General features: G+C 36.1%; 5 protein-coding genes and 1 long non-coding RNA gene across 9 annotated transcripts; 3 read left to right on the forward strand and 3 right to left on the reverse strand.

Annotated features, from left to right (window-relative positions):
- Positions 1–1,113: 1,113 nt before the first annotated feature.
- On the forward strand, positions 1,114–2,818 carry AT1G78110 (nucleolar GTP-binding protein). The gene has a single exon (NM_106461.4). The coding sequence runs from the start codon at positions 1,363–1,365 to the stop codon at positions 2,389–2,391; it is 1,029 nt and encodes a 342-aa protein (NP_177935.1). The 5' UTR covers positions 1,114–1,362; the 3' UTR covers positions 2,392–2,818.
- A 478-nt stretch (positions 2,819–3,296) lies between these two features.
- TPR12 (Tetratricopeptide repeat (TPR)-like superfamily protein) lies at positions 3,297–5,589 on the reverse strand. Of its 2 annotated transcripts, NM_106462.3 has the most exons (4): positions 4,772–5,589; positions 4,456–4,651; positions 3,792–4,301; positions 3,297–3,675 (listed from the first exon to the last, which is right to left on the reverse strand). In NM_106462.3, exons 1-4 carry the CDS (start codon positions 5,485–5,487, stop codon positions 3,505–3,507), a joined length of 1,593 nt encoding a protein of 530 aa, NP_177936.1. In that variant the 5' UTR covers positions 5,488–5,589; the 3' UTR covers positions 3,297–3,504. The 2 variants fall into 2 exon arrangements, with proteins under 2 accessions (NP_177936.1, NP_001322855.1); NM_001334819.1 differs by having other exon boundaries at positions 3,297–4,301.
- Positions 5,590–9,577: 3,988 nt separating this feature from the next.
- Positions 9,578–11,159, reverse strand: AT1G09783. The gene is made up of 2 exons (NR_139691.1): positions 10,851–11,159; positions 9,578–10,769 (listed from the first exon to the last, which is right to left on the reverse strand). It is a non-coding gene; the product is annotated as an other RNA (long non-coding RNA).
- On the forward strand, positions 9,624–11,386 carry UNE2 (Major facilitator superfamily protein). Its single transcript, NM_106463.3, has 3 exons — positions 9,624–9,942; positions 10,028–10,782; positions 10,869–11,386. The coding sequence occupies exons 1-3, from the start codon at positions 9,655–9,657 to the stop codon at positions 11,296–11,298; spliced, it is 1,473 nt and encodes a 490-aa protein (NP_177937.1). The 5' UTR covers positions 9,624–9,654; the 3' UTR covers positions 11,299–11,386.
- AT1G78140 (S-adenosyl-L-methionine-dependent methyltransferases superfamily protein) lies at positions 11,243–13,509 on the reverse strand. The gene is made up of 8 exons (NM_106464.4): positions 13,189–13,509; positions 12,887–12,996; positions 12,630–12,773; positions 12,462–12,543; positions 12,076–12,272; positions 11,875–11,986; positions 11,683–11,790; positions 11,243–11,561 (listed from the first exon to the last, which is right to left on the reverse strand). The coding sequence occupies exons 1-8, from the start codon at positions 13,360–13,362 to the stop codon at positions 11,421–11,423; spliced, it is 1,068 nt and encodes a 355-aa protein (NP_565170.1). The 5' UTR covers positions 13,363–13,509; the 3' UTR covers positions 11,243–11,420.
- Positions 13,510–14,131: 622 nt separating this feature from the next.
- Positions 14,132–16,236, forward strand: AT1G78150 (N-lysine methyltransferase). 3 transcript variants are annotated; one of them, NM_001036219.1, is made up of 6 exons: positions 14,132–14,324; positions 14,460–14,602; positions 14,698–14,771; positions 15,037–15,136; positions 15,215–15,493; positions 15,577–16,236. In NM_001036219.1, the coding sequence occupies exons 2-6, from the start codon at positions 14,480–14,482 to the stop codon at positions 15,823–15,825; spliced, it is 825 nt and encodes a 274-aa protein (NP_001031296.1). In that variant the 5' UTR covers positions 14,132–14,324; positions 14,460–14,479; the 3' UTR covers positions 15,826–16,236. The 3 variants fall into 3 exon arrangements, with proteins under 3 accessions (NP_001031296.1, NP_177939.2, NP_001185424.1); NM_106465.4 differs by having other exon boundaries at positions 14,255–14,602; positions 15,577–16,225; NM_001198495.1 differs by lacking the exon at positions 14,132–14,324 and having other exon boundaries at positions 14,364–14,602; positions 14,950–15,136; positions 15,577–15,858.
- Positions 16,237–16,798: the final 562 nt, after the last annotated feature.

Raw genomic sequence — 16,798 nt, forward strand, 5'->3', positions numbered from 1 at the left:
AGTTAGTTAAAGATTCACTAATTAAAGATTCAAAACGTCCATGTTATACATATTTTAGCTTTTTTTTTTTTTTTTTTTGTTGTTGTTAAAGTTTACATGTTTTGGTTCGGATGGGGGAATTAACGGTTAAAGCAAGGGTTTCATGAAAATTGCTGAAACTGTAGAATAGAGAGAAATGAAACTGTCTGAAGTGGAAACACAACTTTTTGTTTGGCTGGTTTTCAGAACATTTTTCTCTGCAATGATGTTTTTCCATTGTGAAACAATCATATCAAACAATTCATGCTTCATGTCACAATAATACTTTCACAATACACTATTCCAGTACTTGCTCACATCATTCACATCCCTAAATCGTTTGAACTCGAGTTTCATTGTCATTAGATGCTATATAAGTATATAGTTTGGTGATATAGTTAGAAGGTAGTTAAATCGTAAGATGGCAACTGAATATGGATGATTGTATGGTTGAAGATAACAACAACAAAAGGAAATGTGACCACACAGCTTGTGAGTACCATTGGTTTAAGAAACAAGCCTCGTGCCCTTCCAATCTTTTCCTTTTTCTTCTTTATACCATTGTCTTTCCTTTTTCTATCTTATATTAGTATTATCAATTTATATTGAATTTGCAAAAGTAAAGCCCACGAAACCTTTCCAACTTTAATCTATTGAGCAATTCGACTATAACCCATCATCACCCTTGTCACATTCACATGTTATTCTCTTTTAATTATCGAAAAAAATGTAAGAACTACACCAATACTTTTAATTTTTGGTAATCGAGTTTTATAGATAATAGACGTTAACTAACACCTATTTTACTTTGAGTTCTCATGGACTTCAGAGATGGTGCTTGAATACATTCAAACACATCATAAATCTCAAACTAAAAATAATTAACTTATGTAAGAATCTATTCAAAAACATGAACAAAGAAGTGGTGACGACCATTGAAAGTTGAAAGTGAATGATTCAGTCAAGAAGCTTCTTGTTTACGATCAAATAAAGTTGTAATGAACCCACTTCGCTTCTTTGACCCCATCACTTCTTCTTCATATTTATCCATCAATTTTTCACAAACATTTTTAATAGCAACATTTTACTAAAAGAAAAACATTTGGCAAAGATGCACCACCGATTTTTATTTTATTTTTCACTTTTTGAAAAAAGAGGTTAGTGAAAAAGAAAGTTTTTTTTTTCCACGCAAAAGCAAAAAGCATGTAAAGCTGTCACAACACAGGAATATCAAAGCCTGAAAAAAAGAAGAAGAATTTTATAAATCCAAACATAAAAAGCTGAACCCTTCCATCGATCCAAAAACCAAACACCAAGAAAACAAAAGCAGACTTAAAAGAAGCTATGATCAAAGGAAACAATGGAAACAGAGGATCTTCTTCTTCTGGTTACTCTGCAGATTTGTTGGTTTGTTTCCCTTCAAGAACCCACTTAGCTCTGACTCCTAAGCCCATTTGTAGCCCATCTCGTCCCTCAGACTCTTCCACTAACCGTCGTCCTCACCACCGTCGCCAGCTCAGTAAACTCTCCGGCGGCGGTGGAGGAGGACACGGTAGTCCTGTTTTGTGGGCTAAACAAGCAAGTAGTAAGAATATGGGAGGTGACGAAATAGCAGAACCAACTTCTCCTAAAGTAACTTGCGCAGGTCAGATCAAAGTCCGGCCAAGTAAATGCGGAGGGAGAGGAAAGAACTGGCAATCGGTGATGGAAGAGATTGAGAGGATACATGATAATAGATCGCAAAGCAAGTTTTTTGGGTTGAAGAAAGATGTGATGGGTTTCTTGACTTGTCTTAGAAACATCAAATTCGATTTCAGGTGTTTTGGTGATTTCCGACATGCTGATGTCACTAGCGACGACGATGAGGAAGAAGATGATGATGATGATGAGGAAGAAGAGGTAGTGGAAGGAGAAGAAGAAGAGAATTCAAAGACTGTTTTCTCTAAATGGTTTATGGTTTTACAAGAGGAACAGAACAACAAAGATGACGACAAGAACAACAACAAGTGTGATGAGAAACGCGATCTTGAAGACACAGAGACAGAACCAGCGGTTCCGCCGCCAAACGCGCTTTTGTTGATGCGGTGTAGATCAGCTCCAGCGAAGAGTTGGTTAGAAGAGAGAATGAAAGTAAAAACAGAGCAAGAAAAGAGAGAAGAACAAAAAGAGGAAAAAGAAACAGAGGATCAAGAAACGAGTATGAAGACAAAGAAGAAGGATTTGAGATCATTAATGGAAGAAGAGAAGATGGAATTGGTGTTGATGAGATACGATACTGAGTTTTACAGACTCTCTTCAGACATAGCTAAGGAAACTTGGGTTGTCGGAGGAATTCAAGATCCTCTGTCTCGGAGTCGAAGCTGGAAAAATTGATTACACAGATTCATCGTTACTCATCAGTAAACATCGTATTTTAAAAACCTAATCAAGCGTTTTTACTATAATTTGATTATCTGTTAATTAATTTTGATACTTACATTTTTTTTTTTTTGGGTTTCTTGAGTTTTTTTTAATGGTTCTTCTCCCTTTTGTTTCGTATCTCAAAGGTTTTTTTTTGTTTACCTTCTTTGTTTTGTGTTTTTCATCACAACGTTTGTAATGTAATGCAAAATATGTACAGGCTTTTTACGTTTTACGCAAATCTGCTTAATAGATCATTTTTTTTTGTATTTCATGTTTGATCATACGTTTTGTGCATGTAGAATAAAATTTCAGATGGGATGAAACATTTCAATTTGCACAATTGCACCATGTATAATTTGTCATTTCATGTGTTCAATAATACTTAACTTAGACTAGAGGATTCACTGCCAATCTCCATATATAGCAGCACGCTTGGTCTCTTTTCACTTTTCTTGCCCTTCTTGAAAGAGACACAATCAACAAAGAACCAATATATAACCGAATTGAAGGTTACATTCTTTGAACACGGCAAGCAATAACAGGCAAGTTAGCTCTTTTCTTCCTAATAATAGTATCCAAGAATAAGCGACATCAGCCAACAATGTATGAGTTTTCTCAATATTATAGAGAAGTACATCACGATCAGTCAGAAGACATATAATAGATGAATGATCACAAGAAACAAACCTAGGATCGTTGTCATTTGTCAAATGTCCATGAACAAAGTTTCGTCGGTCTTCTTTTTAGCATTGGAGTTTTGAGACCATGACTTGTTATCTAGTGATTTGTGCAAGTACATGGCTTTGTTACCACTCGAATTCAAGCTTGCATATTACATGTTTAGAGTTTATGGTTTTCGCAATATGACAAAAAAAAAAAAAAATTGGGTTTAAAAAAAGATGAATTATATGATTATCTTCCTTATGAGGTATTATTCCGTTTGATACAAAATTTAGATGTTAAAAAACAGAAAATGACAAAATTAGCAACAAAGAAAAAGGGCAAACAAACACGCATACAAAATTAAATCATTAAGAATTTCCTTTTAAAACTATACAATTCGGCTTAGCCAAATCTCACACTTCAATTAGCCACAACCAATTCCGAGCCGACTCCTTTAAACCGGACATCTCCACCGGTCTGTTTCTTAAACCGGACATTCACCTCAGTTAAGGCTCTTCTAGTCTCTTCGTCTTCAGGTGTCTCCATCATCAACAACTCATAATCTTGAATCGCGTGTTGCCATTTCTCCAACTACTCACACAGCGTAAACCAAACAAAACATTCATCACAAATTACACCACACTTAAAAAACCACACTAATATCATTTCGAAATCGGTCGGACCGGTTAAATTAAGCTTTTGAATACCTTGGCATAAGAATCTGCCCTGCGCCGCCTCGCCTTCCGGTACGATGGCTGGAGACTGAGAGCCAATGTGCAATCTTCAATAGCTTTCTCGAACAGATCAAGCTTGAATCTTGAAGCAGCTCTGTTACAGAGCAAGAGAGCATTATATGGATCGTTCTCAAGTCCTTCCGTGTAAACCACGCTAGCCCCTTCAAATTTTGATGCGTTGAAAAGCAAATTTCCACTCAGTCTTGCAGAAGCAACCGCTCTCGCTTTTCTAGCCACCGCGTTTACTTCTTCGCTGCTTGGATCAAGTCGAGCCGCTTGCCTTGACGCCGTTACTGCATCTTCAAACCTTCCTACTGCTATGTAGACCTGAGCTCCGACCATCAAGAGGTAAGAAGTGAGGGAAAGACCAAAAATCTTTATGAAACTATCGATGTCGAAGCGTTTTGTTCCTTTCTGATACACGCTGTATGCTTCCTCGTGTCGCTGAAGATGCAATAAAGCCTCGGTTTGGAGTGCATAGACCTTATGAGATTGAAGATTTTATAAGTTTAATCAGTCAAAACAAGAGTCCATACATATAATATCCAGTTAGCTAAACCAACACAACCAGGCAAATAAAACTTGCTATATTTGGCTCCTTATTGATAAATGGTATAAACAAGGAGACAAAGCTAACCCGAGGAGAAGAATCTGCTCCATATGATATCGCAAAAAGAGTCTCTTTCAATGCAACATTCCATTCCTTTGATCTTCGAGCTTCGTCACACCTCCTTAAGCATTTAACAACATCTTCAACTTGTTCAATATGTTTTGTCTCTGTATATTTTCCAGCTTCATTATAGTGACACAAAGCTTTCTCAACCTCACCCAATCTGGTCAAAAACAAAAATCCAGGGTGCAAAGTTCTATTTAATAATTTATTTAGTACCATAAAGTAATAATCTGAAACTTAGAGGGACCAATTAGAGAAAAACAAAAGTGAAAGACTCTACCTGAGTTGGAGGGAAGCTAGTCTCTGATGAGCTCTCTCGTAAGTTGGGTTTAGTCTTAAAGCTTCTTCACAAGCATCAGAAGCTTCAAGAAGACGACCGAGACTGATCAAAGCGGCGGATTTGTTAGACCAATACGTCGGCGTTTTGGGGTCAGCTGAAATGGCTCTCTCGTAAAACACGAGAGCTTGTCCAAACCTCCCACGACAATACTCTTCGTTTCCCATTTTCTTCAGAGTCTCTGGATCGAGTCTGTGATTTACCGGTTTACCCTCCCACCGACTTTTCGTCTGTGTCACGTCAGTTTTAACGGCTGGCTGTGGTTTCACGATGATGTTTCCCATAACGCCGTTAAGTGAGAATCTCTTGCTCTCTGTTCTTGATGAGCCTGACGAAATCGATTTTCTTGCGGAATCAGATGATTTTCTGGCGGATTCCGATGATTTTCGCGGGTGATTCTCATCTGGTTTTGGCTTTTGTTGGGGTTTCTGGGAGTCAGATTTCTTTGGTTGAGAAGAAGTATCGGTGGATTTTCTTGGGAGGATTTTAGGGTTTGTAACGGTTGTTGATGACTTGGAAGACAAGTTATCTTTTGCCCGATGATCCTTTTCCGGTAAAGAGGGTTTTCGACGGCGAGGGCTCCAGCTCTGGAAAATGCACCCAAGGAGACTCTCACAACCAAATATTTGACCTGTAGAAATTTTCTTCGATTTTGCCATTGCAAGAAGGAAAAAAAGAAATTTGAAGCTTTGAAGAAAATAAGAAGCACTGATGAAGAGTTTGATGAAACAGAGGAGAAAGAGAGTTTTTTCTTAGTTGAAGATGAAAGTTGTTTATGTATTATTTATATAAGTCTAAGAAAAGAGTTACAGTGGAGTACTTTCCAAGAAACCAACTTTTTGATTTGTCTGCCTTTTGCTATAACACAAAAATCTTACTTTTGTTTTCTAAAATCCAAAAATTAGATCTTAATTTGATTTAATGGGGTCGATTCGTTAAAACATTCCTGTTATTTGCTGACCCTATCGTTGATTGTTTATTGTCTTAATTGATAAAGACGAAATATTTTTCAAATATTTTTGGAGCCTAGTGAAAGATTAATACTATTGTTGTTGTTATCATTATTTATCGACATTTACGGAAATAATTAATACAAAGATAGCGAAACTTTTTAACATACAGGACTATCATAGAGCACAAAAACTCAAAACCTTTAGTTAGACAATTATGAGTTACGAGCACTACTAGCAATTGATTCATATTAAAGTAAGCAATTCTGTTAGTAGTTGCTGTGCACTATAATTATATAACTTTGTGGTTGTTTTCTTTTGAATAAATCTTTCTCATATTGCTAATTTGAAACTTTTTTAATTCCAACTAATAGTAGCAACAGCAATTTAGGTAAACAACATCAAAATTGTATTAAAAATATATCCAATGACTCTTATTGATGTGGATATTAAAGCTAATATCCTACAATGATTAGCTAATATGCTATGTTAAGTAATAAAAACATCAACGATATTTTGGTGTTTTATGATGTGATTTTGACTGATAAAACGTAAAAGTCATGAATTTGTGATATGGATGGAAGTAAAATTTGTCTATTTCGACCAACTTATGATAATGGCATTAGCCTGTGGTACACTAACAAAAAAGTTAAGAACCAACGGGTCAATGCTTAATAGTGGCTTTATTAAAAGTAAGTAATGGAATAATTAAGTCTATCCTCTTAAACGCCCAAAGCATCCGCAATAATAAAGTGGGTCATATCCATATTAGTATATTGATAATCACCACCAAATTATTATCGTGAATAGATTCTGCTGAAATTACGCTTAAACCATTAAAATAATATTAACGAGAACTTTTTTTTTTTAACTAAGACTTGTACGTGAGATAAGTGATGATTCATTTTTCTTAGTTGAGATAAACTGATTTTATTATGTTCATACAGTGTGTGGAAGAGGACAGTGATACGGTCTCGTGACTCTCGTATCGTCTTGTTCGTTCGTGTGAGTTCGTCGGTGCCGGCTTTGTTGGGGACCTTCTGTCTCTTACGGCAGCTTTTCATATCTCTTTGTCTGTTGTTGTATGTTTGATTTAGCTTTGACCGCTTTATCTTCATTTTTTGTCCTCTCACCTACACACGTATGCCTCCAAAGTCCAAACCTTTTTATAGATTTCACTAAAAAATCGGACTAAAGAGAAGCTAGAGCAAACAAATTAAAGCTTCATCTACATAGTACTTCTGCTTAGAAATTGGCTTAGATTATCTGAATATATGACAGTTTTTACAGATTATGATCTAGTTCATGATATATTTCAGCAAATTGGTATGATAAGCATAGTTTTTTTTTTTCATTCTTAGAAAGTGTACATGTAATGAATGGGCTTATATCTTCCTGCCGACAACTTGGCAAACTCGTGCTAGCTTAAAATTAAAGAAGACGACGAAGAAGGCCAAAGGTATATTAATGAATCCAAAACTAGCCAGATTCTCTTAAATCTCTCTTTTTCCAAAAATATTCAACAAAAATACCAAAAGTAGTCAAAAACCAACGATTTCTATTCGAAATAATGATTTATATACTTGTTTCAAGATTTCTTTCCTCCAAGAACGCAAACATAATTTCAATATACTATTCATCATAATGTGGGGCTGTATATGGACCATATACAGTACGACTCTAGTCTAACAAATAAAGCATTTTTCCACATAAAAACCACTGATTTAAAATTCGGTTATGAATTAAAAACATAACGTAACCCATTATAAAAAATGATTGCTAGTTTCAGAAATAAGTAAAACGGTGGTAATTTTTTCTAGTATATAGGCTCATAGCAATTGTTTTAGTAGCATTAAGGTAGAAGACATGCATATATATTGTGATTTATTTAACACACAAAAAACAATTTATGTACTAATTTCTTAGGCATGGCTAATTTTAACTCAAAGCATATATGTTACAGACTGATTCATATTTTTGAGTATGATGCATTAAAGAGGATCGATATATACACACACACACAAAGGAATATATTTAATAAAGTGCTTCAACCAAATATATATATACAAGGAAAGTCATTCGATAAACCTCTACTATACTCAAAGTGCATAAATTCTTTTATATGCAACCACACGAATTTTTTTTTTTTTTTTTTTTTTTACATCTTGTGCAACTAAATGATTACAAATTTGACATAAGCAATACATCTATGACTTCTTTTTCCCCGTTAATTATCATAGTTTCTAAAAAGACAAGATGAAACTAAAGAGGAAATAGGTGATAAAATGATTGCGGTATATTATATACTTGAAGTCATCATACTTGTACATATGTATAATTCATAATACGAATGTAAACATGTATATTAGACGGGTAATTAAAAATAAGGGATAACTAATAATTATTTATATGACTCATATCATTTATATAATTATTTATATAAGCATATCATTTGATCCACTTTTAAAATTTGTAAACTTGGAGAAAAAAATCAGCCCGCGAAAAACTTTTCAATTGGCTTAATTTAAGTTTCGTAAACAAAATCAGTTGCCAAAAAAGTTGTCTGTAGATTATCAACTAGTTTTGTTTTAGCGATTAAAAACAATAGATATCGATTTATCTTCATAGCATGGATTTGAACACTAAATTACCACGCATAATGTAAAAGATGGCAAACAATATGATTGGATATATGGCGTGTGGACTTTGTAAAGGGAAAATAATAAATGAAAACGAAGAACAGAATAACGAAGTTGGCTTTGGGTCAGTTTATTACTCGTACATGCATTTCAAAGCTAATAAAAAAACGATGTGAATGTCTATTTGTGATTCATTTTCAAAATTGGATACTTAATTGGTATAGGGATATAAGGTTTTATTGTTAGTGAAAAACTAAAATATTATCTAATTATTCATAGGTTAGAAGTTGCTTTATCGTCTTATTGATCAACTCGATTTTTAATTGATGGTGGAAGATGTTGCCAATTGATTTGAAATATCAAAATATAACAATCAAAGAAAATGCTTTATTTATTTATTAATAGGCACATGATCCAAAGGCACATTGGGACTACCGTTACCATATATACTTGGCTTAGAAGGGAAAAAGAATAAAAGAAGAAGACTTACTATTTTTGGATATTTCTTCACTTAGGGGATTTAGCTCCAATCCAAACTCTTTACTAAACAAGGGCCGTTGCTTATTCATGAATTTCAATCGTTGGAACTTGGAATATGAGACTTGTTCAAACAACAGTAAGTGGAAGAATAGGCCCATGTACGGTCCTTATTAAAAAATCAATTATACGATTTAGGGTCCACATAAGCCCATGCTTAATCCCCAAGCTAAGCATGAAGAGAGATTAGAACTTATAATGACACTGTAAACAAAGTGTTTTTTTTTTTCTTCCAAAAAAGTGAAAAACCTAGTTCCATATCTATATAAACCAACGAAAACATGTAGATCCGTATCAATATTAAGTCTTCACGTGAATACCTTTTGTATTTCTATTACCAGATCATTAGCAGTTAACATTTAGTCGTATTTATTATAGACTTGAAACTTAAAAAGTTGTGATCAAAAGTCAGAACATTACCGTGTTTAAAAGGAAGATTGGTAAGATTGGTTTGTAGATAAACTTATGAAAATATGGGCCTAAGCCCATAGGTTGTGGAAAACAGTAATACGACCCAGTTCGGAATCAACGAACCTACTTTGACAATTCTCACGCGCCACCGTCAGCGACCACGTACTGTGATTGGCTTACACTCCCCACCGTCAACTTTGATGATTCACATCCCAAATTATTTTTCAGTTACGAATTAGACTCAAAGAAAGAAAAAATCAGATTTTTGTTTTGTTTTTAATCGGGAAAGATGAAGGCGGAGACGATGACGCTGCTTCTTGTGAATCTAGCCGGAATAATGGAAAGAGCCGATGAATCTCTGCTTCCAGGTGTATACAAAGAGGTCGGTTTAGCTCTTCATACCGATCCAACCGGACTCGGGTCATTAACGTTGCTACGATCCATGGTTCAAGCCGCTTGCTATCCCTTAGCTGCTTACATGGCCATTAGACATAACCGAGCTCACGTTATAGCTCTGGGTGCATTTCTCTGGTCCGCTGCTACTTTCCTTGTCGCTTTCTCTTCCACTTTCTTCCAGGTTTTGTCCTTTTTTCCACAATTAAGGTTTATGGTTTGGGTTTAGTGAGATACACAAATCTCTTGTGGCATTTCTGATAGAGCAGGTAGCAGTGTCTAGAGCTCTGAATGGAATTGGTCTTGCTCTTGTGGCTCCAGCTATTCAGTCTCTCGTTGCTGACTCAACTGATGATGCTAACCGTGGTACTGCTTTTGGATGGTTACAATTAACAGCAAATATTGGTTCGATTTTAGGCGGGCTTTGCTCTGTTTTAATAGCTCCATTAACCTTTATGGGCATACCTGGTTGGAGAGTTGCTTTCCATATCGTAGGTGTGATCAGTGTTATTGTTGGTGTGCTAGTTAGAGTTTTCGCCAATGATCCACATTTTGTGAAGGATGGTGTTGATGTTTCGAATCAACCAGGTTCGAGGAAACCTTTTTGTACAGAGGTGAAGGATTTGGTCCGGGAAGCTGATACTGTCATAAAGATTCGGTCTTTTCAGATCATTGTAGCTCAGGGAGTGACAGGATCGTTTCCTTGGTCTGCTCTTTCTTTTGCACCTATGTGGTTGGAACTCATTGGGTTCTCACACGGGAAAACTGCATTCTTGATGGGTCTTTTCGTGGCTGCATCTTCTCTTGGTGGCTTGTTTGGAGGCAAAATGGGAGATTTTCTGTCTACTCGTCTTCCCAATTCCGGAAGAATCATTCTCGCGCAGATTAGTTCAGCCTCAGCGATCCCGCTCGCTGCAATTCTCTTGTTGGTCTTACCAGATGATCCATCTACAGCTGCAATCCATGGTCTGATCTTAGTCCTATTGGGGCTATTTGTTTCTTGGAATGCTCCTGCTACCAACAAGTAAAGTTTCTCTCTTTACTATGCCTAAAGACTTTATATCTCTCTATCGTTTAACTGTTTTTGCTGACCTGGTGAAACAAACGCAGCCCAATCTTCGCAGAGATCGTTCCAGAGAAATCAAGAACAAGCGTCTACGCACTGGACAAATCGTTTGAGTCTATCTTGTCATCGTTTGCACCTCCTATAGTTGGAATCCTGGCACAACATGTTTATGGATACAAGCCAATCCCTGAAGGGTCATCGAGGTCAACAGAGATAGCCACAGATAGAGAGAATGCAGCATCTCTGGCAAAAGCTCTTTATACATCTATAGGACTCCCAATGGCGGCTTGCTGCTTCATATACTCCTTTCTTTACCGTTCCTATCCTCTAGACAGAGATCGTGCTCGGATGGAAGCTTTTATAGATTCTGAGATGCGTGAACTTCTTCCAGAAAGTTCCAATCGAGACATTGAGTTTTCACAAGAAGAAGACCCCTTTGCAAACCATGTTAACCCCAATTTACAAGCTAGATAATAGGAACATTTGCAAAAAGCTTTACAAATTAGGTATACTGTATGGAACTCAAGTTGTTATAATGTTTATAACTTTATACCAATTTTTTACAGAAAAGTATATATACTTTAAAGAGGGTGAGCTTAGCTGGGTTTTGTTGCAGATAGCATTATAAATGGCCCGTTTCTAACACGAGTGAAGTTAACGAGACCACAGGCTTTGCAGATATCTTCAAGCTCACGTTCATTTAGGAAAATGTGAGAACCTGAATATCTCATTATTTCCTACAATATTATGAATGACCAGAATGCATAATCAGCCATAGACCACCTCAGGGAGCAAAAGAGAAGAAAATGCAAGACATGAATGAAAGTTTTAAGGCTTAGAAGTAACTTATACACACACCTGACGAAGATTCTTCAAGAAGGGGATAAAACTGAATGGACCGTCATAGATAAATGTGGTGGCCACAAATACTCCTCCAGGTCTAAGAACACGGCTTATCTCAGCAACCTAGAAGATCCAAGGGAAAATAAACACAATGTATCATTGTATGTGTTGTTTTTGTAAAATGTTGAATTAGGAGAAAAGCTTTACGGCTGAGGATGGTGAAGGCCAGCAATGCAGAGCAGCACCAGCATGGACAGCGTCAACTGAACCCGAAAGGAAAGGGAGTCTAGCAATGTCAGCTCGGACTAGAACAAGTTTCCTGGAAACGAGACAGCAGGAGTAAAAATAACACATCTGGTAACCCAAGATCTAAAGACAATAAAGAAAGCAAAAGGTGAAAGTACAAACTCTTTGTTGGGAAAGTTTTCTTCTTTATTTAAGAGTTCATAGCATTGTCGCAGCATATTCTCTGAGTAATCTAGAGCAATAACCAGAGAAAATAGATCACTTCTAGTGAATAACCTCGAGAACATCCCACTTCCACAACTAGCATCAATGATATTGCCTCCCAAAACAGGCTTCAGATAGGCCTTAGCCATTTCAAACTGTGGAATGCAACTTTATCAGTGTTCTTAAATTTTTGGTTCATGTATTGCTAATCAATGTAAGCTTCATTATGTTAAGTGAAATATACTAAATGGGACAAACAATCAGAAATTTGACGCATTTCCTGAAAGATAATTGCCGCCAAAGAAGAGGCCTTTGAATATTGAGATAGGTTTTTTTTGTCTCACCTCTTTCTCTGGTCCTGGAAAACCTCCCCATATGAAATTCTGACGCCAACCCCTCTCATAGAGAAACGAGACCAGTGGAGTCCTATAAAAAAACAATTCCAAAAAAATCTCAGTTTCCACATAGAAGACAGGACATTGACAAAGAATCCAATGAAGCATATCATCTACCTAAATAACTCAGTGGAAAGAGGCATCGGTTCACTGTATCTCTTGCTTCCACTAGCAACAGCCAAATCAAGATGCGTCTCATTACCCGAGTAACTCCTTTTACATGTATTGCATTGTACTTGAATACCAGAGGCAGCAGATTCTCTGTAAAATACAAAACTTCGATAACTTGCCTCTCAAGAAAATTGGAACATTCACTTATTCTCTCAATCCAATTTCTGAACAAACGATAAAAATTAGTGAAAAGTAAAACTCACATTAATCCATTAGGTTGACTAATCCATGCTAAGGAGTTATAACAGATGGGACAAGCTAGAATCTTCTTCTCTCCTCTGTTCTTATCCTTCTTCTCGATAACAAAATCCACCTGCACACCAATCAAATTGAATCATCTGATATTCGAGATCATCAAGCAAAATCAAATTCACAACAAAGTAGTATCAAATACACGTAAAACTCAAACAAAAAACTAATTATGATTTCTTTCGGGAATATCATGATAACATATACAAGTAGAATCTGTTCCTACAAAAAGTTGGAGAAGAACTAAGGCACGTACATTCGAATTCGAATTTGTCTCAACGGAGACGGAGGCTGAAGAGGCGTGAGCTGATCTGGAAACGAAAACAACCCGTCTTTGAGCGGCGTACTTGACGGAATGCAACCGCGACAAGGAAAAGCAAGTAGGGAGCAACGCCGTTGAGAATCGACCGGAAACAACCGTCATCGGCATTTTTCAGGCTCGCCTCCGTGGCAGCCTATTGAGCACGAAGCTTTATTAAAGGCAAAGAAAGAAATCACACAAAATGCGTGGAAACAAGTTTTAAAATGGTAAAACTTAACAATTTTGGAATTTGTGAAAGAGAAGCCTTTATTATGGTCTTTGATGGATCCTCAAATAAAGGCCCAAACATTGTTCAATATAATTGGTTTGGGTCTAGGTTTTGGGCCTAGTGGTTTCTTCATTTTCTTGTCAACAACAACATAAAGCTTCGAATTAAACGTTTTGGGCTTAGTAGATTACATGTTTTTTAATCTAGATTAACTAATTAATCAAATTACTGTGTATATTCCTGTCTAACCACAATTTATTTGGACGCATGTTCTTTTAAGGATCCGTGTAAAAAACTGCATATCTCCGTGACAATTTGAATTTACTAATTTAGTTTTCGTTACGAAGAATCAGGATTAAAGATTGCGGAAAATAATTAAGTTTAGTTATGAAGGCCTAATTGAGAGGATAAAATCACGGCTTTTGAAATAATTACACTTTTAATCAAATTACATGTTGTATGCTAAATGGCTAATAAAAGGTTGGCATCACGTGATCACACTGCTTAAATAAAACGTTGGTAAAAGTCTTTATTAGTTTTGATGGCTTCACATGGTCTTGTGTCAGAAAAAAAAAGAGAAGAATATGATTGACCATAATTCTATCTAATGCGCTTCAATTATTATTTTTTCCCTAATAACAACTTTTTTTACATTCTAAAATATTAATCCCAATTCCTTACAAGAAGAAAAGTATTCGAATATTCCCGTTAAACGCCAACAAATTATACTACTAATCACAACAATTTTCTGATTAGAAAATCTGATTTTGAATTTAATGATCATGACCACTTGTTAAATCACACGTGGCAGCGTAGAGAAGAAGCTTCCAGATCAAAATGAGATTTACGAACAAAGTAAAGGGTAATAGAGTCAATTAACACAATCGATTAATCTTAAACCAAGTGGGAAGAAGAAGCTGAAAAGAGAGAGACTAATCTTCTTCTTCTTCTTCCTCTCTGTATTTTTCTCATTCTCTTCGATTTGTTTGCTTGCTAGTGACTAGTGAGTGAGAGAGTATGGAGAGAAGTACTCCGGTGAGAAAGCCACACACATCGACCGCAGATCTACTTACTTGGTCGGAAGTTCCACCGCCGGATTCTCCTTCCTCCGCTTCTCGCTCCGCCGTTCGTTCCCACCAGGTACTTGCACCGTTTCGAAATTCATGAAATTTCACTTTGATTTTGATCAATCTGGTAATAGTATTTGTTTCAATTTTGGTTTAATGTGTTTGTAGCCATCGGATGGGATTAGCAAAGTGGTGTTTGGTGGTCAAGTCACCGATGAAGAAGTTGAGAGCTTGAACCGCAGGTTAAACTTACTTCCTTATCACTATTTCATTTCCAATTCGATTTCTTTGAAAATTAGTTTCCAATTTTGTCCATATATCTGAAAGTTGAAAACTTTTTGTGAATTGAATTCATACTCTGTTTATGCCATCAAAAGTTAGATCATAGAGAGTAATCTTCAAGTGTGACTTGTATTTAAGGATTCTTGATGATGCATTTGACAGCTTCATGAGATTGGTTATTTATACTAATGTCAAAACTTGTGAAAATGTTTATGATGTCATTAGGAAGCCTTGCTCAGAACATAAAATGAAGGAGATAACTGGCAGTGGGATCTTTTCTCGTAACGAAAAAGATGATGCGTCAGAGCCATTACCAGTTTATCAGGTACCAGTTTGTGTAGAGAGTGAGACTTGTTCCGTTATGTTATTAGTCATATTACTGAAACTCTTGATTATCTTTCAGCAAGCAGTTAATGGTATAAGCCAGATATCATTTGGTGAAGAGGAAAATCTATCTCCTAAAAAGCCGGCTACTGTACCTGAAGTGGCGAAACAGCGAGAGCTCAGTGGGACTATGGAGAATGAATCAGCTAATAAGCTACAGAAGCAGCTCTCTGATGCTAAATACAAAGAGATCAGTGGACAGAACATCTTTGCACCACCGCCTGAGATCAAACCTCGATCTGGAACTAATCGTGCATTGGCTCTTAAGGACAATTTCAACCTCGGAGCTGAATCTCAAGTAAGACTTTTCCAATGTGTTTCTTGATATCTCTTAGCAATCATTGTTATATATAGTCTAATCAGAGAAACGCTATTCTGCAGACTGCTGAAGAAGACTCATCTGTGAAGACAGCAAAGAAGATTTATGACAAGAAATTCGCAGAACTTTCAGGAAACGACATATTCAAGGGAGATGCGGCGTCATCTAATGTTGAAAAGCATCTGAGTCAAGCGAAGCTAAAGGAGATAGGAGGAAACAACATATTTGCAGATGGGAAAGTAGAAGCAAGAGACTATTTAGGCGGTGTCCGTAAACCACCAGGTGGAGAGACAAGCATCGCACTTGTTTAAAATCATCTTTTTCGGTAACAACTTAACTCTTTTATAAACCGCGGTTGTTCGGTGTGTGTTCTTGTGGTTTCCCATACACTTCAGCTCAAAGTGTGATTTGTATTTTGCGGTTTCGTGGTTGTTATTTTTATTGAGTTGGTTTTTAAGCCGTTAGGGCTTTCTAATGTAAGTTCGAGCTTAAACTGTTGGGAGATTATAAGCATTACTACGGGACAGAGGATGTTGCTTGTTTCAGAAGTTATTGTTTTTCTTTTCCGGGTCTTCTGAAACCGGAAAACCAAACTTGTTTCAGCAGTTTGTACCACAAAAGTTATGAGTATGTCTTAGTATTGATATTGCAATGTGCAGTAAGCATGTATTGATGTACACTATAGCAAACGCTCACACTTAGATGAGAAGTAAACTTCAATTGATTTTGCGACTACGTAAGCTATATCGTTGAGAGAAGAGAAGAAAAAAGGAGTTTGTTGGGAAATTTAGAGAAGAGTTTGATGCATTTGCCACTATGAAAAAGGAAGATGATTTAGGTCTAAAAATAGAAAAGAGTAGTAGTTTCCAAGTAGGAAAATAGAAAAGTGAGATAGATGTGATGGAGACCTCTTCGGCTCTTCGCTAACTTCCATAATTGTAGGAAAACCAAGTCACTGTACGTGACATCGCTATTGCTTTTATGTTATTTTCTGGTTTATTTTCACTTTTTAAGATGTTACACCACACCATAAAATAAAACTAGAAATATTTTTGTACAATTCTATTTATACTTTTTTTACATCTACCACTAAATAAGAAATATAAAACATTTTTCTGCCTAGAACACACAAAAAAAAAATTTATAAAAAATGATAACTATCTTTTTGATATTGAAATTTACAATTAAATTTAGAATGCTTTTAAATCGTTCTTTATTTAGGAGTAGTACATCTAACGACTAACGTTTTATGTGGAAATATTAATTAATTGCTTTAACTGAGGA

The sequence above is a fragment of the Arabidopsis thaliana genome (genome assembly GCF_000001735.4).
Source record: "Arabidopsis thaliana chromosome 1 sequence".
In the NCBI taxonomy this organism is placed as follows: Eukaryota; Viridiplantae; Streptophyta; class Magnoliopsida; order Brassicales; family Brassicaceae; genus Arabidopsis; species Arabidopsis thaliana.